Source organism: Primulina huaijiensis, chromosome 2, assembly GCF_012295235.1.
Source record: "Primulina huaijiensis isolate GDHJ02 chromosome 2, ASM1229523v2, whole genome shotgun sequence".
NCBI lineage: Eukaryota > Viridiplantae > Streptophyta > Magnoliopsida > Lamiales > Gesneriaceae > Primulina > Primulina huaijiensis.
Window position 1 is genome coordinate 31,990,632 of NC_133307.1, and position 23,838 is coordinate 32,014,469.

Here is a 23,838-nt window from a genome sequence, read left to right on the forward strand (position 1 = left end):
GGAATGCGATAATTAAATTCTTTCAAAAAGGAATCTATTATAGATTTTTTACTTTCATTCAGATAAAATATCTATTAGAATCGTGAAAATGAGAATTTATTTACGTTATAACATTTGTTACTCTTACATATTTCAAGCTGTAGACGTAGTTGTGACACGACACCGTGTCAAATCCCGAACTCCGTGCCTCTTTTCTTGCTTTTAAGTCCTTGTTCTGTTGGGTCCAAATAATAGAAAAAGTCTTAAGGGCTTATAATATTTTGGGCCTAACAGACCCATCATCAGAGAACTTGAGATATTTCTTTGTGACTTAAAGTATGGTGTCTGAGTTATGTTACATATCTATTTTTTTTTTCGAGGTCGTTTTGTTTCATGTTTCCAGTGAAAAGTATAATACTTTTAATTCAAATCGATATACATAAAACAATATATTTTTAAAATAAAAAATAATTTTTTAACTCATATGTGTATATTACACAATGACAAACAAAAAATGATTTTTTTAATGTAAAAATAAAAATTTTAGACATAACAATTAATATATTATATGGGTCAGATCGGATCGTAAATCTGTCTCACGATTTTTTTTGTTCGATTTAAACTCAATAATGATCGAGCTTGAGTTTTTTGTGTTTGTTTAAAAATTTTGTGACGACTCTTAATTGTTTTTATTTTTTATTTATATTAAATACCCGATCCACACGTTGTGTTGCATGTTTGTATATTTTTTTTTTGGATTTTAATAAAATTGTGTAAGTAGTTTGATTTATGATATGAAATAACGTTATATCATAATTATCAACATTTATACGAGGTGAATTTGGTAAAGTATCAAAATGCAAATTTGGTAATGCATAAATAGATTCACACATCTATATATCCTAAGATATCTTTAATTTTATAAATACAAAGTAATGATTTCTATTAAATAAAAATCCACACATCTGTGTGCATTTTTCAATTTCAAAAATGGCCTTTAACTTTCATCCACTTCGGCATATTAATTCATTTTCCGAATTAGTTTTCTCCCATGATTTTATTTGTATCAATATAATTTTAAAACAAAACAATTATCTTATTTATCTTTAAAATTATTATACACAAGCACGCGAGTTTAATATATAATATAATATAATATAAGATATTGAATAAATCTTAGAATTAATTTTTACATGTAAAAATTATTTTATTAAAAAAATATTTCTAAATTTATTCCATTGTTTTGCAACAAATGATGGATATATATATATGCATGTATCTATATTTTATTGTGAATTAAATATATATATATATATAAAATTAGATTTGAGAGTTAAAAGTAATATTACTTGACATAATAAAAATTTGTAAATGGATGATTGACTCATGATCTTCGAGTTTAATATATAATATAATATAAAATCAGATTTGAGAGTTAAATTTTCGATTGATTTGGATCCCCATAATAAATGGATGACTGACTCGTGATCTTCCGTAGTTCCACACTTCCGTCCCAATCAAACAGTGTTCACTGGCCAAGATTAAGTTTTTTTTTTCGGATGTGAGAAATTTCACAGTTCTATCAATTATGTATATCCAAATTGATTGCCTCGTATTCAGACAGCTGATAAATTGTAATTCTCGAACTTAAATCCTCTGGAATTCGGAGCGAAATCCCTCAAATGCTGCGAAACCCATCTTCACAGCACACCCCACCGTCTTCTCATGGCCTCCTGTTATTACTTTCCAACTTTTCATTGTTTGTCTTCTGATAAAATCTTCTTTTCAAACCAAATCTCTTCACAAAACTTGTGCATTTACCACCAACACCACCACAAGCAAAGCTATTCCCGATTTTGGGCTTCTTCATGTAAGAAATCCAGGTATTCGTCGATTAATCATTATGGGTTTTTTCTTTGATGTAGTGTACAAGTACTTAAAAATTTTGAATTTTTTTTATGACAGTGTACTTAATATGCCATAGAACGTTGCGGGGTGTTTGTATTTGCGAAATTTCTGTTTCTTGTAGTTATTTGTCAATGGTCGTGATTTATTGGGTTGCTTTTGTTTGATTTAGAGCTAGCAAGAAGGTCAAAAGCAATGAAGATCTTTGCAATGAGATTAGAGAATTTTTATCCACCGTTGGATATCCTGAACATTATTTGCCCTCCCTGAAAGAGCTTGCGCAGCATGGAAGGTTCGTTTTCATGGATTTTATTTTTCTAATTTGTAGTGTTATGATCGATGTTACATTGCACAACTGCGATGAAGTGCATATATATATATATATATTTGAACAATGGTGAAGTAGGAGACAGGCTCCATCATTTGCAATTTTAATGTATGTATTTATTGAACTCGTGGACGAGTGGGATGGTGGGGATACATACATTTGGAGAAAGATTTTTCCTAGTTTATGTATTTTATTCATATATCCTATATTTCAATGATGGTCCTTAGGAAAGACCTTGCACACATGGTCCGGCGAAGAGGATACACACTTATTAGAGAGATTCTTGAATCCTCAACTACAACAAACTTAATCAAGTCCGATATAGAGATGGACAAAACAGGAAAACTGAGGATGCTCGGGGGATCTGAAGGTGAATACATGAAACTTTAACATTATTCTTATTTGCAATTTGATATGAATATGCGATTTAAAATCGGTATTGATAGAATATTTTGTCGTCTGAAAAGGTCAGAATGAGAAACTGAAAGTCTTGGTCAGTGATGTATTATCAAGGGACGTTATGGAAGAGGGAGACTTGCATAGATATCAAGAAAAAGATGGAGACCTTTTCTCGAGTGACCAAAGGTCTTTGGCATCAGATTCAAATATACAGTTCATGAAGGAGAAGGTGGCTAATTTTATTAAGCACGGAATGTTGGTAGAAATTGATGGTTAGTTCTCGAGGGCTAATTTCTATACATTCTCTTTTATAACTTATTTCTCAATTCATAGTTTTCCTTTGGTGGCCTAATGTGTTTCTCTCCTAAAGTTGATATCTGATGTCATTCTTGCACCTTTCAGATTCCAATTAGTTGCAAATTGGTTTGTTTATTAAATCGCAGATTATTAGGAAGTAACGATAGTTCATATTATTCTATGTCGTACAATGATTAAAAGGTTGTGCTTAGGCTCCCATTTGGTTTAAAATATTTTATTTACATTTTTACCATCAACTATAATATTTCTTATAACACTTGTTTCTATGGTTGGAATTCTTGTAATTAATCTATGAATGTCGGGTAGTGTGTAGAAAACCATGAATCATGTCCTCGTGAGAGCTAACTAATGCTAATTTCAAGGGAAACCTGTTTCCATTTCCTAATACAAGCAAGTGGCAACAGAGATAATATCAAAGTTTTGACGGCTGGACATGGTTAGTGCTAATATGAGTACCGAGATAGTCCTGTTGAGCAATTATTGCAGCGGGTTTGTATGTTTCCAGCTGTTGGCTTTGTTACCAAGTGCTTTCTAACCCAGGATGCTAATTTTAAATTTTAATTCTTCGCAATTTTGGCAAATAAGTTACCGATGTGCAATGATTAATTATGGCAGTACATTGCCAGAAAAGAAGAAAATTCCAAGTGGATTCGATAGTTGATTCCTTATGCTCTGGTTTTTGACTTATTGTTTATACCTATATATAAGAAGCTACCCTTGATGAAAGTTCAGAAACGATGCCTTCTAGAATATGTTGGAATATGTCGTCAAATCAGGTTATTTGATTATTACTTGTCAAGAAAACAAGTCCATCTGCCATAATGTTTTCTGTTATGATGCCATGATATTTTGCAGGGAGATGTTTATTGTATTTTCATCCGATTTATTTTTGTAATGCTCCGATTGTGTTGACTTTCTAATTACAGACAAAATATACGTCCGTAAAGGAGAGAGAAGTACTGAATCAGAAAATGAACACAAAGTACAAAATAGCTCAAGCGATCAACGGAACGACAATCTTTTGATCCATTGCTCTAGTAGTGGTGAAATATTAAATGGAAAATCCATGTACTTCATCTGCTTCAAAGAAAACATCTGTCACTTTGTTTTTCTACATTATTTTTCCTTATTAAATTGCATCATTGCATCTGACTTAAATAGGAACAATTATGTCTCAAAAGAAGAGCAAACATCCGTGAATCACAAAAATGATATAGAGGATGAGGTCTGTGTGCATCATTATTTCAATCTAGGCCATTATTTCTCTGGATTATGACATTGTATGGCTTTTCCGGTTTCTTCAAAATTCACCTTGGTTTATCTGGATAGAATGATTGCTTGCTAGTTATGTTGTGCTGCAGAAACTAAACGCAGAGAATCTAGCTGAGTTTAACCGCCTCAAGTTTATGCTGGTTTGTCTCTGAGTAATTAACTAGACTATAATATGTTTATTATTCTTCAAGTTTTCTCGTGTGATCGCTTTATGCATTGTTGTCGTCTGTTCTTAGCATCAGAAGGAATTAGAACTAGATCAATTGAAGCAGCAGATTGAGAAAGAAAAGGTATAAATTTATATGCGTGAACAACTATTTCATTACTTACAAGCATAAGTTTGGGGGGCTCCGCCCCTTGATCAGTTGACGACTTGGAATCAGACATTTGGTTTCAATCGAAAACATTACCTTTAATATAAAAATGGATAGAAATTCCATATCCCTGAGAAAATGGGCTATGAAAATACCTTTTGGTTGAATATCTCAGACTGCTTTGTCCGCTTTGCAAAATAATGTGGAAATAGAGATCAACAGAGCACATAAACTTATTTCTGAAAAAGAGAATGAATTATATGCTGCCACAGGAAGCTTATCCGGACTGAAAGAGGTATTGCATTTTCTATTTGTTACGTTGATGATAAAATATTGGGCCAGTAAGTCATACATAGACATTTAGCATAAAAATATTTTATCAAGAGAGCCTTTTAAAATAAACAAAAGCAATTTTGTGTTTTAATAAAATAGTAAAAGGCACATTTTCTAGCTTTGGGCTTTTTGCTTTTTTAAGCACTGTTTTGAAACTTCTCTTTCCAAAATGACTTTCCAAAAAAGCAGTTTTTTAAATCTGACTTCATTATCTAGATGCATTCAAAGTCTGTGGATGGTAATTTGTTGGTAATTAATATTAAATCCTCGAAAATTGAGCTTCGCCACATCCACGCTTGATGTGCACGAGAAGCTGTTCACAGGCAATTTTGGCTATTGGCAGAAGGCCAGAACAAATTTCCATCAAGTCGACAATGGGTCTTGGTTGAACTTGAACTTTTACTCCACTTTCAATAATACATTTTGGAGATATTGGAAAGTTTGCTGAACTTTATTTTTACCAAGGATTTTGAATTTTGTTCTCAAGAATAATGATATCATCTCTTTGTTTCAGAGAGCATTTTATCAATTATTACTGAGGTGAAGTTACCTTTTCGTTTAGGTTGAGGTTAAATATACGGGATATGGGGAGATTGTAGAACTGGCTGGTAGCTTCAACGGTTGGCATCACAAGATAAAAATGGATCCGCAGTCATCATCCACTGGTGTTGGCCATACTGAAACGAGGTTTTACATTCAATTTCGTTTATATCAGCGCTCAACTGCTGTTTATAGTTTTGGTTTTATACCTACGATACATTTTACTGAATAGGATCACAATTTAAATATACTACCAAAATTTTCCAGGAAATCACAACTTTGGAGAACAGTTTTGTGGCTCTATCCCGGCGTTTATGAGGTTAGTTCAACAGATTACCGTGTGTTCTCAACCATCATCTAGGAAAAAAAAAATTGAACCTCGAGGACCAAGGCCGCTGATCGTGCATGCACTCCTCCCTTAATCCAATATGATTTACGACTTTCGGTTTACGAACAGGAGGATGAAAGAATATTGTAATAATATGGAGAGAGTGGTGGCATCGACCTGCTACTGCTTCTTTTAAACACACTCATTTCTTGATTTCATTAACAATTTACAATACAAGGGATATGGTTTTGTTCGTTTGCTTATAGCAGCTCTTGGTTCACAGATAAAATTCGTTGTTGATGGTGATTGGAGGATCGATCCTTCGATGGAATCAGTTACAAGGGACACCTTGGACAACAACATACTTAAAGTAGATAGATGACCATCCTTTGCTTGGACAAAATCCTTAGCTTGTAAATAACAATAATAGATTGGTTAAATAAGAATAGATTTCTAATGCATATTCATCTTGTGTTTGGTTCATTTGTTGATTATTCTATTCCATTTCTTATCATGCTATCAACTGAAGATTAGTTGGGTGTTACGGACACTAGAAGAAACTTGGTGAAATGTGAATGCCGATATCTACAAGATACGTTGGATGGGTTAACTATCGTTGGATAAATGTCAAATGAGGTGTATGTAGACCAGTACATGCAAATGAGCATGCAAACTTGGGGCTTATATATGCATTTATTCTTAAAATTTGTTTGTCTGTTTATCTATTAATCAACTTGAAAAATATTAAAAAAATAAATAAAATATATTTTTTAAATATTTTAATCTTGTATTAAGTCTAAGCCCGCTTAAATTTTGTCGTATTTTAAAACATTGGTCACAATTTTTTTAGTTATAATTTTTTTTAAATTAGAGTAAAAAGAAAGAAGCGCAGCAACTAACAAAAAAATATTTATTGAATGTGATTTTTACTTAATAATATCGATTTACTCGTTCTATGTATGTATGTATGTATGTATGTATTTATAATTATTTATCCTTAATACATACTAACTACCAAAAAAATCAATTTTACTAAATGTTTTGTCTTCGCTCTAATGTTAATAGCAATTTATTTAAGCTCAAAAAACGACGATAAGAGTACTCTACCAACTCAAGTGTGCATTCCCCGAATGCCAATTTCACCAAACCACGTACACTTTCTCGTCCACAGAGTACAAGTTCTGAAAAAGTTTGACGCTTCTTTTATTTTTCTTACTACCTAACCCAGTAATGAAAATTAAATAAAAATATATGACCGAATCTGCACCGTTGAACGCTCTCTCATTTTGCCAGCTGGAACCATCCTAAAGCCCTCTATCTCGATTGGGGCCCACTGCATAACGACAGGGTAGTTTTTTGGTTTACCGACGGGAGAGAGAGAGAGGGTGAGATTCTGAGGATCCACGTTCCTATATATATCACCCCCTTTCTTCAAGTTTGAATACCATCTCCTATTTTCTCAGATCTCCCTCCTTTCTTATCTTCATCGGGATACTAATATACTCAGATCTGAAGCTTCTGCGTGGATCAAAGGTACTCATTTACGTTTTAAAGCATTTTTCTGTTTTAGATCTGGTTAAATTGCTCTCTCTCTCTCTTGTTTAGATCCGTGGCATCTTGGTGTGTTCTTGCTTTGTGATTCATATTTCAAGTTTTGAGATTGAATGTTGATAGATTTGATGTTTTTGTTTTTTGTTTGAGGTGGAAATGTTCCGAGATTGACGACGAATCGAATAAATTTAAAGATGCTGCATTTCTTTTTGCAGATCCGTTGCATATTTGTGTTGCAATATGGGAACTATCTTTGTAATGAATCTCGTTTCATGTTTCCGGTTCTAGAATAAATTTTAACGGATTCAACTAACGTAGTTTTTGATTTGTCGCGGATGTAATTGGTTTTGCATGTGCTTTCATCAGGAGATTCAGATATCGTTGAACGTATTACATCATAGCGAGAATGTTGTGGTTTATGATTGAGAATCTATTTTCATTGAAAAGTTGTGTTTATAAATATATATACTTGTTCCACACCTCCATTTTGATGCAGGATTGCTTCGGCGTAAATGATGTTTGTCAGAATTTTTGGGTATAAACTATTCCTAGGTATTATTGACAGAATTTGGACTTGGATTCTAAGATGCATTTTCATTTGTTGTTTGGCGACGATCCGGATTTTTACTGAAAGTAATATTGGTTTATATTTTTTGTATGGAACTGATAAAAACACTGTTTTATGACCGTGGACAGGTACTTGTGTTCTATGTGCGATTTTTGTGTTTGGAGACTCAACGTTGCTGCAAAATACACTAGTCTGGCAAATTAATTTTTAGATTTAAATGAACTCCGGGTTTCATTTTGCTTTTATTTTTGCATTGAGTCCAAATTATAAGTTTCCCGTTTATATTCTCCTAGAGTTTGAATAGATCTGTCAAAGATTCCACAGTGTTGCATCCTGTAATCCACATGGTTTATATGCTTTGGATTTGGTGTTCTGCATCTGACTACTTTCAACTTAAGACTGCATATGAATTAACACATTATTTGGAATACTTTTCAGGTATAATATGGACACCTTCCTGTTCACCTCAGAATCTGTAAATGAAGGTCACCCCGACAAACTTTGCGACCAAGTCTCTGATGCCATTCTCGATGCTTGCTTGGAGCAGGATCCGGAGAGCAAAGTTGCATGCGAAACATGCACAAAAACTAATATGGTAATGGTCTTTGGCGAGATAACAACAAAGGCAGATGTAAACTATGAGAAGATTGTTCGTGATACATGCAGAGGCATTGGTTTCATATCACCTGATGTTGGACTCGATGCTGACAATTGCAAAGTTCTAGTCAACATCGAACAACAGAGCCCTGACATTGCCCAGGGAGTTCACGGTCATCTCACCAAGAAACCTGAGGATATTGGAGCTGGTGACCAAGGTCACATGTTTGGATATGCCACCGATGAAACACCCGAACTTATGCCACTTACTCATGTCCTTGCCACCAAGCTTGGGGCCAAGCTCACAGAAGTGAGGAAAAACAACACTTGCCCGTGGCTAAGACCTGATGGTAAAACTCAAGTTACCGTTGAGTACAAGAATGACAATGGGGCCATGATCCCTATTCGAGTCCATACCGTTCTCATCTCAACCCAGCATGACGAAACAGTAACGAATGATCAGATTGCAGAAGACTTGAAGGAGAATGTGATCAAGCCTGTGGTCCCGGCCCAGTACCTTGATGACAACACAATTTTCCACCTCAACCCATCTGGCCGATTCGTCATTGGTGGCCCACATGGAGATGCAGGACTCACTGGTCGGAAAATCATCATTGACACTTATGGTGGCTGGGGTGCTCATGGCGGTGGCGCTTTCTCCGGAAAGGATCCCACGAAGGTGGACAGAAGTGGGGCGTATGTCGTTAGGCAGGCAGCCAAGAGCGTGGTGGCTTCAGGACTTGCTCGTCGATGCATCGTGCAAGTTTCTTATGCTATCGGTGTAGCAGAACCACTTTCAGTGTTTGTTGACACCTACAAGACTGGTAAAATCCCAGACAAGGATATACTCGCGCTCATCAAGGAGAAGTTCGACTTTAGGCCTGGAATGATCGCCATCAACCTCGATTTGAAGAGAGGGGGCAACTTCAGGTACCAGAAAACTGCTGCTTATGGTCATTTTGGGCGCGACGATCCTGATTTTACTTGGGAAACTGTTAAAATCCTGAAGCCTAAAGCTTGAATCTGTGGCCAGATAACGTAATGTCATTGTTCCTTAGCAGACCTAAAAAATGATGCTGGATTGTTTTGTGCTTTAAATTTTAGAAATGCTTCTTGGAAGGAAGTGTATTTGTGTCGTTTTTACTATTTTTAAGTTTTTACTTGTATTAGTATGTTGTCATTGAATATGCCTAATCAATAAAAGTCAGTTGTATGTGGTGAATATAATCAGTCTCAACTCTCATAATTTAATGATACTTGAATTTGTATTAGTATTTGAATTTTCGTTTCATCGTTCGTGTAAAATAATTCATCAAGTTATGCCTTATTTTTTAAAAAGGTTTATGTAGCCCCCAAATACTTCCCTATTTTACCTAACTTATATTAAAATAGTCTATAAGAACTTATATACTTATAAATGGTCGGTAAAGTAACCATCATTGTTTAAAAGGTAATAATAAATGATGTTGGGCTTAAGCAACCGGCCCAGAAATTGCAGATCCATTAGCATAAAGTGAATTTAAACTTTATATTTATTTAATGTATATATTTTATTTTATTAATAAATTTTGTACATAAAGTAGGGTATATACAACAAAAAACATAACATATTTATCAGTCGGCGTTCTAAAATTGCTCAAATTTTTATATCTTTTTATGTATCTTATTTTTGTAGCTTTTTATGTATCTTGTCAATGCAAAAATTACAATGTACTGAAAATTCGTTATGTTTCTCTACGTTTCATTCTGTACTCTGTAGTATGATTTTATATATTTTTACAAATGGACGGATAGTAATAAAAAGAAAATAAATGCAAATATTCATAAAATGATGCTATTATTTTGGAAGTTTTAGTTTTAAAATAATTTCACGCTCATATGCTATAAGGCATTTATCGACCAAAGTTCTGACTCCAGATTTAAAAATAAAATTTTTTTTTTAAAAAAGAAAACAAAATTCGACATTTTTAAGATATTAAATTAAATTCACCAGGTCAAACTCTGGACAGATGGAGTACATAGAATTTATTTACTTATTCTAAAAGGTAAAAAATCAGTGTGTAGAAGAAGAAAGCCATGGCTCGGAGCATCGCATACATCACCGGCTCTCAGCTTTCCTCTCTCAATAACCGCCCCAATATAGCCATTGTCGACGTCAGGTACACGATAAGTGTTTTTGATTTCTCGAATATGATCCTTTTTATTGATAATTTGTTCGAATTTTAGGGATGATGAAAGGAGCACCGATGGGCACATAGCTGGCTCGCTTCACTTTTCCAGCGACTCATTTGTTGAAAAAATTCCCAATCTAATTCAAGCCGCTGAAGGCAAAGATACCCTTGTTTTCCATTGTGCTCTCAGCCAGGTGTTGTTTACTGAATTACGTTTCGTTTGCCATGATTTTTCCGTTTCTTCCTGGATGCGCGTATTGGTGTTTGGCGTTTAATTTTTATTATGTGTTTTATAGGATCTGACAAGTTTTCCGTACTGTAGTTTGTATTTGATCGTGTTTGAGTATGGAAGAAGATACAAATTCACAATCATCTCGAGCTTTGTTTACAGCTGAATTCACATTCCATTATGGAGTGAGGGTTAAGCTTGAGAGGTTTCTCATTTAATGTATTAGGTCTAGTTATGGGTTCTTTTCTTTATAAGGTTGGTGCTCTCGTTCTTCCACGGCTTAGGAATGACTAAAACTGGCTAAGTGTGTGTACTTTGATTAATTAAGGCCACTCATAAACCGAGTAGTATGATAGATGAGGAAAACTCATTTAATGAAGTTCGCAATTGGCCCTCGAGGGAAGCTGGGTAATTTAGTGAGTCCACTATTGACTTCTCATGTCTAGAGTTATCGTGGCCGGCTTGGTTGGTTGTTAACAAGCTCACTTTCCCAATGGCAAAGTATTCTGTCTTTATAGAGCATGTATCCTACCGCAAGATTGACAATTGTGTTTTTGGTAGAGGGATTTGGTATTTTTAAATCAAACGTAGCATATACTAATAGTGATTCTTTTAGGGATTTCACTCAATCTTCATCTAAATCTTTATATATTTGGCCTTGTCTTATATTCATTAATCATTTGATCAGTCTGATTTGATCAATCTGACTTTCTTGCTTTCATTTTCTACAAAGCCTGAGATAGAGATCTAAACATAAGAATGAGGTCGCAAGAGAGAGATCGGTTTCTAAGTGGATTTGACATGCTAGCCTCTGTTCTGTGTTCGCATTTTGCTTTAATCTCTCCCGTTCCATGTGCCGTGAAATTTAGATTGTTGGGATGTTAAGAATGTTCATGCACTCTGGAAAGGAACCAAAGCATTAGCTACTCATTGTTATCTTCAAGGTGGACAAAAATACTATGTATCTCTATGGTAAACTTATGCTATGATCTTGTATCGTTGAACTTTTTCTGAAATGACACGTGGAAGGCAAACTAGCCGCACTCTCCCTTAGTCTTTTCTTCTTTCTAGTTTTATGTCCCATTAAACTTTCTAAAAGTAGGGGTTTTGTTATTTGATTTGGGGTGGGCCAGGGTGCGAATTGTAGTCTAAACCGGTTTGAGTCCCAAGTTCTAAGTTGGAAGTAGTTGTGTTGGCTGTACCACGGATTTGAACAGTATAAAAATTTTAATTTACAATCATCGATCGATCGTTATAAGGTTAGCAAAACATGAAGGTACATATCTAGTAGGTGCCTTTGATCACATTTAGAGTGCTTATAATTAAAGTAGGCATTGCCTGTAGTTAGCCCATAAGTCTGATTTACTTAAGTTGTTGAGAGTTCACATTAATAAGATGCATGCCGGTGAAAAAGTCACCAGAATGAATGCCTGAACTATTTTTTCAGGTACGTGGACCCAAATGTGCGCGAAGGCTCACAGATTATCTCACTACCATGAAAGAAGACGTGGGAATAAAAAATGTCATGATTCTGGAACGTGGCTATAATGGTTGGGAAGCTTCCGGAAAGCCCATTTGTCGCTGCACTGAAGTACCATGCAAGGGGGAGAAAGCTTAAATCCCTGTTTCGGTCAACCAAGAGTGCTCATATTGCTATATGCCTATTATCTTGTGGAGCATTAATATGAAATTGTGTTTAACAATGGTGTGCTTACATTGTATAATTTAAAAAAAAAGTGAATATTTTCTGCTGACTTCTGAAGGAATCTAAGGTCTAAAGTCATTTGATTCAATGTGATTATATGCTTTTACTTCCGTATGTACGGTCTCAATGGTTGTTAGGAAACCCGTAAATGACTGGCTCTGCAACCGTAAAGCCTTTCGATTTTTGCTTGTGAATTTCTGTGGTTGATCCCATTAAGTCACTTGTTCCTTCGTCTTTGGATTGATCTATTAACTAGCAAAGTGTCGCAAAATGTTGCTGTTGAACTAGCATCAGAGTTAAGAATTTAATCAAAAGTGCTAATATAAATAATGTTAATATATTAAACTTGTATTATAAAGAATTCCAGATCGTAACAATTTTTCCCACAAATTGGTCTTTTGTTTTTGAGTCCCAGAATCAGTTGGCTATTTGGGTGTTGACTTCTGAACCATGTTTTAGAAAAGTAAAATGAATACTTGAAAATTATCGAATACCCGAAGTTCAGGTATCAATACATATGGGTTCATCGGGAGAGAAATATCCCGTGAAATCGAGTAGTACCCAACATGAACCCAGAAAAAAGTCCTCAGCTGATGACCAATTCTATATTTTCTATAATTTTTATGAATGGAAATAATGTAGTTCTTTTAAGAAATCTCGGTTTTATTCGTTCATTTCAAACTTTTGTGAATGTATGAACAAGGCAGCTTGCAACTTCAATGTAGAAAAATTTAGAAACTAACACGTTTCTTGGATTATATTTTTATGAAACTGGATTGACTTGTACAGCTTCTGTTATTAAATTAAGGTTTATCACTGCGAATTATGGCCCTTTTTCCTGGAAATTCAATCGGGCTTGTTTCTTTCCAAAATAAACTTAAAAGAAAAATATTACAATATTTTTGGAAATATTATATTTCGATATTAAAAGTTACGTTCTCTTATGACTATATTATGATAGTTGTTTTAAAAAATTTAGAATTAAAAATATCCGATGGTTTAAATTTAGATTAATAAAATTAAAAATGGGTGAAATTTTTTTTAAAGTTGGATTTTGAATGGAGCATATTCTACTTAAGAATCATCAAAGCACGTTAAAAAAAAAAAAAAAATCCTATATTTTGGCCAAAAAAAATTCCTGTAAGTTGTCGTTTTCAATTTAATTTTCTTTGAATACACAACTTTCGGAGCAGGTACGAAGACAGCTCTCCAATAATCTCGTGCATTGACTTTAATCTTATTTAAATTTCTGATTCACAACTATTACTGGAAAGGTTTTCACATTAACAATTCTAATCACAATTAATTATACTAATTTCGAATAATTTAAAAATTTATCCGAAAAGGACAACATGAAGTGGGTGGTTATCGTTTTTTAATTGTTCGATCCACCCACGAAATTTCCTCGTATTTTAAGCTGTTTTCTTTGTGTTAAAATTCATGTTTAATAAACTCTTAATTTTTCTATTCTATGATTTTTTTGTAAAATTATTTTACTCCATTATTGATAGCATAGATGCCACTAAAGAATGGTTTAAAATTTTCGTAAAAATAAATTATTTTGCACGTTCTGTTAATGAGTTAATGAATTTATCCAATGAAATNCCACAACCACACAAAATTTTTTGTTTTGTTTTTTAAAAAATGGCGGGCTAATCATGCACTGCCACGTAGGCGGTGCACATGATACCCTTCAGTCCCCAGCCGTCGATTTTTTTTGTGTTCAATCCCTGGGTACTTTTTTAGTACCACATTTCCACATGAAGTGTATCACATTTTGTACGACATAGTACCACAATTTTGTGGGTAGGGAGTGAACCCAAATAAATATTTTGATTGTGGATTTTTCACGAACTCCCCCTATATAATATATATATATATATATATATATATTGCCTACGTAATCATTACCAAAACATTGCGTCATGGCTTGGCGTCACAATAACCTTAAAATGTCCTAAAAGACCAGAATCCAACGGTTACAAGGATAATGAAAACAGGGAAAGCTAATCCAATATATCTGACGGTGGGCTTTTCTCCATACTTTTAATGGTTGGTCTTGTCAACACTTTCATTTTCTTTGAATCAATGTAGTCCCATCCTTACATAATAATACAATTAATTGTATCCACTTGTTCGTATAATATTTAACTTCGACGTGAATAATGTAATTAATGGTACCAATAATTTTGTTGTCCCTGCCACACTTTTTTACGACATGATTTTGATAAACATTGATTATTCCCAATCAAAATTGGAATTTTCACACAATTAAAATCCAAGTGAATCCATGCTTCTTTGGGAGTCCAAATCCAATATCACAAAGAATTCATATTCTATAAATTATATATATATATATATATATATTAAAGAAAAATTCAAACTCAAATTAAAATTAAATTATTTAGATGAGGAGCAATGGCAATGACAAATGCAGGATTTCGATTGGAAAATGATGTCAGGTTGCACACTAATTTAATTTCACATTGGCCTAGTTCAAAAAATAAAAAAAAATAAAATAAAAAGAAGATAGCCCAATGGAAAGTTGAATATTCCCATCATATTTTTATATCCTAAACTTTATCCCAACATTGAGTTCCCATTTTCTTGAATAAAGAATCAAATTATTGGCATTTGACAGTACCATTTTGTGGTGACACCAGACAACCTTACCCGGTTCTTATCTATGATTCCACCGAGCTGTATCAATAGAAGTTGTAATTTGAAAAGTATTTTATTGTTTATTATTTTTCTTTTATAATGTAGCCAAATTACTATTAACATGTAAAAAATTATAATATTTAAACTTCTATTTCAATTTTTCAAAAAAATTTAATTCATTTCCATTAAAAAACGTTTTGTGAAAAATCATATATTTAATAGAATAGTAAAGAACTTTTTCAGATCAGAAAACTATAGCCAATGATAAATTTATGATTCTGAAAACTTCGAGAGAAGCCTGCATTCATTGCACCAATTTTTTTTTTTTAAAGTTTGTAGGAAACTTTTCACCTGACCAAGAAAAAAGCACGAGTGATTCACAAGAAATAGTGTGACTCACCGAATTTAGTTTTTTTTAATCACTAGGTCCTCTTTCAGTATGTTTGGTGCCTATGGTCAGTGAAAACTACTTGTTACCAATCTTCGATGTAAAAGAGGCCATAGAGGAGGAAAGTTACCAATTCCTAATAAAATCAGTGCCCACTTTGTTGTTTTTGTTAAAAAAACAAAATTTTGGGTCTGTTACTAGGGAAAGATTCAATCTTTTTGGTTGAAAATTGAAGGGATAGAGGCGGGAGAGATGGGGATTTTGTATGATGATGCGGTGTTAATTAGATTGTCCGAGAAAGAGGAGGAGCCCAGTGTGATTACTGTGAATTGTCGGGACAAAACTGGTTTAGGGTGTGATCTCTGCCGCATAATTCTCTTCTTTGGGCTAACGGTTGTAAGAACTGGTAAATATATTCTCACCATGGCTTAATTTGTCTCCGTGTTTAGAAGTGAATGAATTGTAGTTTTCTGTTGCATTGGAGAACAAGAACGTAGAGACACGTTGTTATAATTCAAAAGTACCTTGTTTTAACAAATGTGTGTTGTGTATTTTCTGGGATTTAATTATGTTGGACTGGAGTAAAAGTTCTTTGAAAGATTGTGTTGCTCTTAGATTTTTATCTCTAAATTTACTGGATTAAGTTTCGTTGTAAAAGTGTGAGTATTCGGCTGCTGTCGGTGCAAACTTAATCTTAGCCAAGTGAAAAAAATTTAAAAATAACCCTGCCAGAATTTCAGTTTGAAGTTTTTTTCTGTTTTTATTTATTTTTCCAAGTTTTGTTATGTAAAATATTGGTTGACAATTAAAAATCGAATGTGGTTTTACAGTTTAAAAAAGATGGTTTCCTAGAAATCCAGCTGTTACACTTGAAATTCTTCATTTGTGATAGATGGTAGCTTTTTCCTAATTATTTTGTAAATTTTCCTTCATGCCTGTCCATTTGATCGCGTGTTTAAAGACATGTCTACGGATGGAAAATGGTGTTACATAGTGTTCTGGGTGGTGGGCAAACCGAGTACAAGATGGAGTTTATTGAAGAAAAGATTGATGGAGGCGTGCCCATCCTGTTCCTTGGCATCTGTGATATTATCCGAAGAGGCCGAAACAAAACCCTCCGATGTTTTCCTCTTGAAGTTCTGTTGTCATGACCGAAAAGGTCTTTTGCACGGTAAATGCTGTAATTTTGCAGCGGTAAGGTTCTGTAAATTCAAGTTGGATAATTATAATGGTCTGTATTTTGTATTTTGCATTTGGTATTCCCGTGGTTCTGGCATCTCGTTGGTGCTAAAGTACCTCGATCGAGAAGGATGTCTCGATTAGATCCACTAGTTGAAAATATAGAGAATTTTTTGACAGATGTGACGGAGGTTCTTTGTGAGCTCGAGCTTATAATAAAGAGAGTGAAGGTTTCAATGACTCCAGATGGGAAAGCAATGGATCTCTTCTTCATAACCGACACAAGGTTCTGCATTTTTTAACACTTGTCTTGAAACTAGCATGAGGTTGCTTCATTTAACTAGGCTTTGATTTTGCAGCTCGCTAAACACTAATTTTTTGTGGGATGTTCATGAGCATGGGAGGAATTTATATGCTTTTAGCTCCTTTTTTAGATTTCCTGAATTTTGTTGGAGTATGATTATGTCACGCCTTACTTTCGGTGATTTACTAGGGAACTTTTGCATACGAAGAAGAGAAAAGATGACACCTACGGCCATTTAAGAGCTGTTCTTGGGGATTCGATGATAAGTTGCGAGATCGAAATGGTTGGTCCTGAAATTACGAGTTCGTCACAAGGGCCCTCGTTTCTTTCAGATGCAATTACCGACGAGATGTTCTATTTAGAGACACCAGACGAGCACCAAAATAGAACTGTGGCATTCAAGAGTCCGTCCATCACGATAGATAACTTGTTGAGTCCGGCTCACACTCTTGTCCAAATTGTTTGCCAAGATCACAAAGGTTTATTGTTTGACGTGATGCGAACTTTTAAAGATTATAACATCCAGGTATGTGATTTAATAGTTTAATTGTAGCATCATACACAGACGTATCATCATTTTAAGTCATTTTTTCACGACATCTTCAGACATCTGTTTTTTCCAATGTGGTTGTAAGCTTAATGCTTTTGTACCCCAGATTTCTTATGGTCGATTCACAAAGAAAGAGAAATCAGAATGTGAACTAGACTTGTTTATCATGCAAGCAGATGGTAAGAAGATAATCGACCTCAGTAAACAAAAGTCATTATGCTCTCGCCTTCGAGTGGAGCTAAGCAGACCTCTCAGAGTAGCATTGATTAATCGTGGCCCTGACACAGAACTGTTAGTCGCAAATCCTGTAGAGTTATCAGGCAAGGGACGCCCCCTCGTTTTTTATGACATAACCCTTGCTCTCAAGTTACTCGATAAAGGGATCTTTTTGGTACTTCTCAATGAACCTTCTTGAGTAGCTCTCATTCTTTTTTTTTTAACTATTTTTTGAATATTGATTTCCTCTCCACCTTTTCACGCTGTATATTATCTTTAAAGGCTGACATAGGAAGGTACATGATCGGGGATCGTGAATGGGAAATCTACAGAGTTTTACTCGATGAAGGAGACAATGTTTCCATATCAAAAACCGCGATAGAAGAGACCGTTTGGAGTATGCTGATGAGTTGGGAACCATAATTTTCCTATGATACAACGAGCTCCTCAACCATGGTACACCTCACACTTAATAGGCTAGACATCGAAATGTAAATATGTCTACTCCATGTATGTATACATATAATATATACACACTATAAAGAATTTAGCTTGCAATTCTTGATTAGCGTTTGCACAGCCTACCTGCTAGTTTGAGACGAAGTATCAAGGAGAAGAAGATGTAAATATCTGTTAAAGACGTATTTTCCCGTTATCTGAAGTGGCGACGATTGTGTAGTACACGAATCTGCGCCCGTTGTATGACGTTTATCCGAAATACAGCTTATTTATGCTTGTATGTGTGTATTTTTTTTTGTAAACATGTATCTGCTAAGTATAAACCCTACATTCTACCGGGAAATTGATATTTCTAGACTATTTTTGTGTTTATTTCGTTGTTTTATTTTTTTTAGTACCATTGATTTGCTATAGAGTTTTCTTGAAAATGTTCAAACTTTGACTACCCATCTCCAATGCTGGTAATTTTGCGTACGATGCTGTCTTATGCTGGCATGTCAGTAAACGATATGGTTATGTAAGGTATCACAATATACATTATCATTTTACAGCCAAAAAAACCATTTTTGATAAGTTTGGTTTTTTTTTTTTTTTTTAAAAAAAAATAATTTTAACTAGTACTTTTAATTTTTGGATATCTTAGTGATTCTTGTATGACAAAAACTTGTGTGAGACGGTCTTATGGGTCGTATTTTGTGAGACAGATCTCTTATTTGGGTTATCCATGAAAAAATATTATTTTTTATACGAAGAGTATTACTTTTTATTGTGAATATCGATAAGTTTGACTCGTTTTACAGATAAAGATTCGTGAGACCGTCTCACAAGATATTACTCTTCTTGTATTTAAAGAGAGATATAAGTTTTGAAATTACTTATTCTTGCTCTTGAACAAGAGTTATTTATTTTTTTAACGAACGTGTTTTATTTCTTAAGATATAAAAAACAAAAAGTTTCTATATTTGGAACAATAAATTTGTAAAACTCATACAGACACCCATTTCTCAAAATTATTTACGATGTATGCTTTAATTATTTTTACTTCTTTTCAATGTTCCAAGTTCACATAATATTTTAATAAACTTATATTATTATCATGGATATGAGAATATGTTACGGTGTGACATAGCTTCATATATATCATGGCAGAGGAAAAATATTTGATTGATTATTTTTATGATATATATAATGATTGTCGAAATACTTGTGCTAAAATTATTACTGTCAATTAAAATGCCATTTGTTATACCAATAGATTTTACAATAAATTGCCGAATATTTTAAAATGTCATTTGTTATACCAATAGACTTATGGACTAAAACAATAGTTTGTAAACTATGTTTATCAGATAAACCGGAGCGAAAAATTTACTCGAAAAATGTCGATGAAGAAGTTTAGTATTTAATGCTATGTTACACTTTGACTAGCTCATCGGCCGATAATTAAAATGATATCGACTATCCAATACTCTTTCGAAGGATATAATATGTTATAATTTTTTTTTGTGTGAGCAAACCATACGGATTGGTTGATTATTCCCATTGCCTAGTTTCAATCGAATTAGTTGCGTATCCAAATTGGCTGATATTATTTCTTGTCTATATGAAATATTAAACAGATATGAATGATTGATCTCTGATTGATTAATAGGTCAGCGAGGTCAACAATGGTGGATTCAGTGTATTGATCAAAGAGCCAAGTAAGAGGTCGACACTCACTTCACTTTCAACATTATCGCTATTTTGGCCTCTTATTTCCCAAATTTATGAAACTAAAAACACAAGCTTTTCATTTCCTATGGTCCAAATTCCACATTTTATGGCAACCACAAGATGTGTGTTTACTTACACTTGACTTCTTAAGTCTTAGGGAGTAAATGGCTAATAGTTTTATTATCAGTATATAATCGTGTCATGTATGTGTACATATGTACTATTTTTATTTACGAAACTTATACTTTAGTATTTAGTATTTAGTATTTAGTAATTAGTAATTAGTAATTCAGAATGAGTTCAAATTCTCGTCCAACCAATATAAGGTTAGCATGCTTATATATAATCTTTAACATTTCTTGGATGTTGCAAGACATTTTAAACTCGTGTTTCTAAACAAGGAGTGGACGAGTTTACGGAAGAAATCAGCATGGCAGCAGCGACGCTAACCGGGGGTACGTCGGCGAGACGCTTCGTCCTCCGAGCAATTACCGGGCGGTGGTTCATGGTCTTCGCATCCCTGCTAATCATGTCGATGTCCGGTGCCACGTACATGTTTGGTGCCTACTCCGACGCGATCAAAACCTCACTGGGCTACGACCAAACAACCTTGAACCTCCTTGGCTTCTTCAAAGATCTGGGAGGAAACATCGGACTCATGTCCGGTGTAATCAATGAGGTCACGCCGCCGTGGGTTGTGCTCGCCATCGGCATGGCCATGAACTTCTCCGGCTACTTCATGATATGGCTCGCCGTCACCAGAAGAACTCCGAAGCCCCCGGTGTGGCAGATGTGCTTGTTCATCTGCATCGGCGCAAATTCGCAGACATTTGCGAACACGGGCGCGTTAGTTACCTGCGTCAAGAATTTCCCGGAGAGTAGGGGGATTGTCATAGGTTTACTCAAGGGGTTCACCGGGCTTAGTGGCGCTATTATCACGCAGCTTTACCACGCCTTCTACGGGAACAACTCCAGGGATCTGATCTTCCTCATCGGCTGGCTTCCGGCGGCGGTGAATTGCTTTTTTCTACGAACTGTGCGGCTCATGAAACTAACTCGACAGGAAAATGAGCAGAAAATCTTCTACCATCTTCTCTATATATCACTGGGTTTAGCTGGTTTCCTCATGATTCTGATTATTTTACAGAATTCTCTTGCTTTCAGTAGGCCTGCATTTGCAGGTGGCGCTAGTGTTGTTACACTTTTCCTATTTGCTCCAATTGCTGTAGTAATTAGAGAAGAATTCATATTTCGGAAAGCCCAGAAATTAAAACCCAAAAATGACCAATCCCAGTTAAAAATAATCTCTGAAAATCCACCATCATCTGCCGAAACATCACAACCTTCTCCTAAACCACCGCCAAACATGGCCGCTCAGCCTGATATAAAAGAGCCGCTCCCCTGGTGGCGAGACGTGTTCAACCCACCGGAAAGGGGCGAAGACTACAACATACTGCAAGCACTCTTCAGCATCGACATGATCATACTATTCACCACAGTGACATTCGGCGTCGGAGGGACCCTAACCGCCATCGACAACTTAGGCCAAATGGGAAAGGCGTTGGGGTATCCAAGCAAAAGCGTCACCACATTTGTTTCACTCGTCAGCATATGGAACTACCTCGGACGAGTAGCATCGGGCTTCAGTTCCGAGATTTTCTTGGCCAAATACAAATTCCCTAGGCCACTCATGCTCACATTCGTTCTCCTTTTATCCTGCGTCGGCCATCTCTTGATCGCCTTTGGGGTACCGAATTCGCTCTATTTCTCCTCCGTGATCATCGGATTCTGCTTCGGAGCACAATGGCCGCTGATATTTGCGATCATATCCGAACTATTTGGTCTCAAATATTACTCTACATTGCATACTTTAGGCGGGGCAGCGAGCCCGCTCGGGGCCTATATTCTGAACGTAAGAATAACCGGTCATTTTTATGATAAAGAGGCTCTTAGGCAACTAGCTGCTAAAGGGGTGCCGAGGAAACAAGACGAACACTTGTCGTGCACCGGCGTCGAATGCTATAAGCTTTCGTTCTTGATAATCACGGCTGCGACATTGGTTGGATGTTTCGTTTCCTTCATTTTGGTACTTAGAACCAGGAAATTTTATAAAGGGGACATATATAAGAAGTTTAGAGAGCAGGCTAATGATCAGGCCATGTAATATAAGATGACTATTCAATAAATCATCATATATTCAAGCTGATTCGACGCACGGGATGCTTCAAATCATATATTATACAAGATTTTATAGAATGAAATGCTTGAATTAATGTTTGTCTTTATTTTTGGTCGAGTTATGGATGTGTTGTTAAATAAATCCAACGCTACCAAAATCAATCAAAGAAATATGTATGAAAAGAATGTTTGTTTGATGGAACACCTAGTCTCTGCTGTCTTTCTATTTTTTGGAATTTGTTGCTCTCATTTTTTTGTGCTTTATTGGAATTTTTGTTTTTTATTTGTTACTTTAAATTTGATACAAAAAAACATATATTTTTACGAATCACATATATTTGATATTTAACTAATGTGTTAAAACTTTAAATAGCGGTGAGCAAACATCGAAATAATCATTTTCTCTCTTGAAAAGCAAGTTAATTAAATCAATTTAGAATTAGTCGCAATAACCAGTGTTTACTTCTTTTTTTTAAAAAAAAATAAAAAATCAATTTTTATCATTTTTTGAAATAACGATATAAATATGAATTTAATAATGCTACAGCTCGTGAAAACAAAACAAATGTATTTATTAACATCATCTTAATCATTTGACGTTAAAATGCAGGACGAACATAAGAAGAAACAGAACTTGTAAAATAATTTAAAATCTTGATTATTAAAAGTCCGATCAGATTGGTTGTCGGAATCAATCATTGCTCTCAAAATGAACTGATATTTAATCAAACTGAACCAAACATATATCAACAACAATTTCTTTCAATCGACACCTAATCATATGTGTAGCCCAGACAAAGGAAATAATTGCCCACCAAGCATTTTTTTTGTATGTAGCAGATTTTTTTAAAAAAAATCAATATATGTAGCTATTTGTGTGAACACGTGTGTATATATCACGCATCTTTGTGTCTATAGTTAGCATTATCTAAGCTAGAAAACGCATCTAGTTTTTCGAATGGTTTGATAAATATTTAATTTATATTTGAATTTATCGGAATCAAGTTTAACTTGAAAATATTTGAATTTTGTCGAACTCGAACCATAATTATTTTGTTCGATAGTTCGTTAGCCGCTCACAAGTCTTATTATTTTATTCATATAATATAATTATATGTTAAAAATACATATATTTTGTGTTTTCGAACATTCATTCTCGAACTTTAATATTTGAACAATAATTCGAATAGCTCGCAAATAGGTTCGAATATTTTGAATTGAACTCGAACTCAAATTCATTTTGAGCAGCACTCGAGTCAAAAATTAAAATATTCGAGTTTCGAATCGAGCTCGAACTTGAATATACTCAATTTGAACCGAATTCGAGCCTTATATTTTTACTAATATTCGGATCAATTTGGTTCATTTGTACCGCTAGTATCATATAACTCATACATGAAATACTATATAATATGTAATTACAGTACAAAACTTTTTATATCTATCATTTTTTTTAATTTCTTATATTTGGTCATGTGTTACTAATCATTCATTCTCGAACCTTCATACGGATTGCCCCCAACTTGATGTCAAAAGCTTCAATCATTCATTCCGAAGAAATTCTCAGTCATCGAACCTTATTTTTACTTGACTATATAATCACTATTAAGGCTCTTGTTCAAGAAATTTGTCGCCACGACAAGATAACTAGCT

The 23,838-nt window shown here is 34.5% G+C and overlaps 5 protein-coding genes across 6 annotated transcripts; all 5 read left to right on the forward strand.

Moving 5' to 3' along the window:
- The first annotated feature begins 1,420 nt into the window (after positions 1–1,420).
- Positions 1,421–6,294, forward strand: LOC140971754 (protein PTST homolog 3, chloroplastic-like). Of its 2 annotated transcripts, XM_073434198.1 has the most exons (12): positions 1,421–1,862; positions 2,057–2,176; positions 2,440–2,582; positions 2,680–2,883; positions 3,856–3,997; positions 4,091–4,154; positions 4,291–4,341; positions 4,438–4,491; positions 4,691–4,810; positions 5,411–5,535; positions 5,656–5,707; positions 6,000–6,294. In XM_073434198.1, exons 1-12 carry the CDS (start codon positions 1,705–1,707, stop codon positions 6,096–6,098), a joined length of 1,332 nt encoding a protein of 443 aa, XP_073290299.1. In that variant the 5' UTR covers positions 1,421–1,704; the 3' UTR covers positions 6,099–6,294. The 2 variants fall into 2 exon arrangements, with proteins under 2 accessions (XP_073290299.1, XP_073290300.1); XM_073434199.1 differs by lacking the exon at positions 6,000–6,294 and having other exon boundaries at positions 5,621–5,707.
- Positions 6,295–7,045: 751 nt separating this feature from the next.
- On the forward strand, positions 7,046–9,712 carry LOC140971755 (S-adenosylmethionine synthase 3-like). Its single transcript, XM_073434200.1, has 2 exons — positions 7,046–7,249; positions 8,274–9,712. Exon 2 carries the CDS (start codon positions 8,281–8,283, stop codon positions 9,451–9,453), a length of 1,173 nt encoding a protein of 390 aa, XP_073290301.1. The 5' UTR covers positions 7,046–7,249; positions 8,274–8,280; the 3' UTR covers positions 9,454–9,712.
- A 685-nt stretch (positions 9,713–10,397) lies between these two features.
- Positions 10,398–12,625, forward strand: LOC140971756 (dual specificity phosphatase Cdc25-like). Its single transcript, XM_073434201.1, has 3 exons — positions 10,398–10,591; positions 10,659–10,797; positions 12,280–12,625. Exons 1-3 carry the CDS (start codon positions 10,509–10,511, stop codon positions 12,448–12,450), a joined length of 393 nt encoding a protein of 130 aa, XP_073290302.1. The 5' UTR covers positions 10,398–10,508; the 3' UTR covers positions 12,451–12,625.
- Positions 12,626–15,478: 2,853 nt separating this feature from the next.
- Positions 15,479–18,647, forward strand: LOC140971757 (ACT domain-containing protein ACR10-like). Its single transcript, XM_073434202.1, has 6 exons — positions 15,479–15,992; positions 16,548–16,757; positions 16,946–17,051; positions 17,259–17,595; positions 17,726–18,010; positions 18,118–18,647. Exons 1-6 carry the CDS (start codon positions 15,839–15,841, stop codon positions 18,256–18,258), a joined length of 1,233 nt encoding a protein of 410 aa, XP_073290303.1. The 5' UTR covers positions 15,479–15,838; the 3' UTR covers positions 18,259–18,647.
- A 1,669-nt stretch (positions 18,648–20,316) lies between these two features.
- On the forward strand, positions 20,317–22,284 carry LOC140971758 (protein NUCLEAR FUSION DEFECTIVE 4-like). The gene has a single exon (XM_073434203.1). It carries the CDS (start codon positions 20,438–20,440, stop codon positions 22,169–22,171), a length of 1,734 nt encoding a protein of 577 aa, XP_073290304.1. The 5' UTR covers positions 20,317–20,437; the 3' UTR covers positions 22,172–22,284.
- The last annotated feature ends 1,554 nt before the right edge of the window (positions 22,285–23,838 follow it).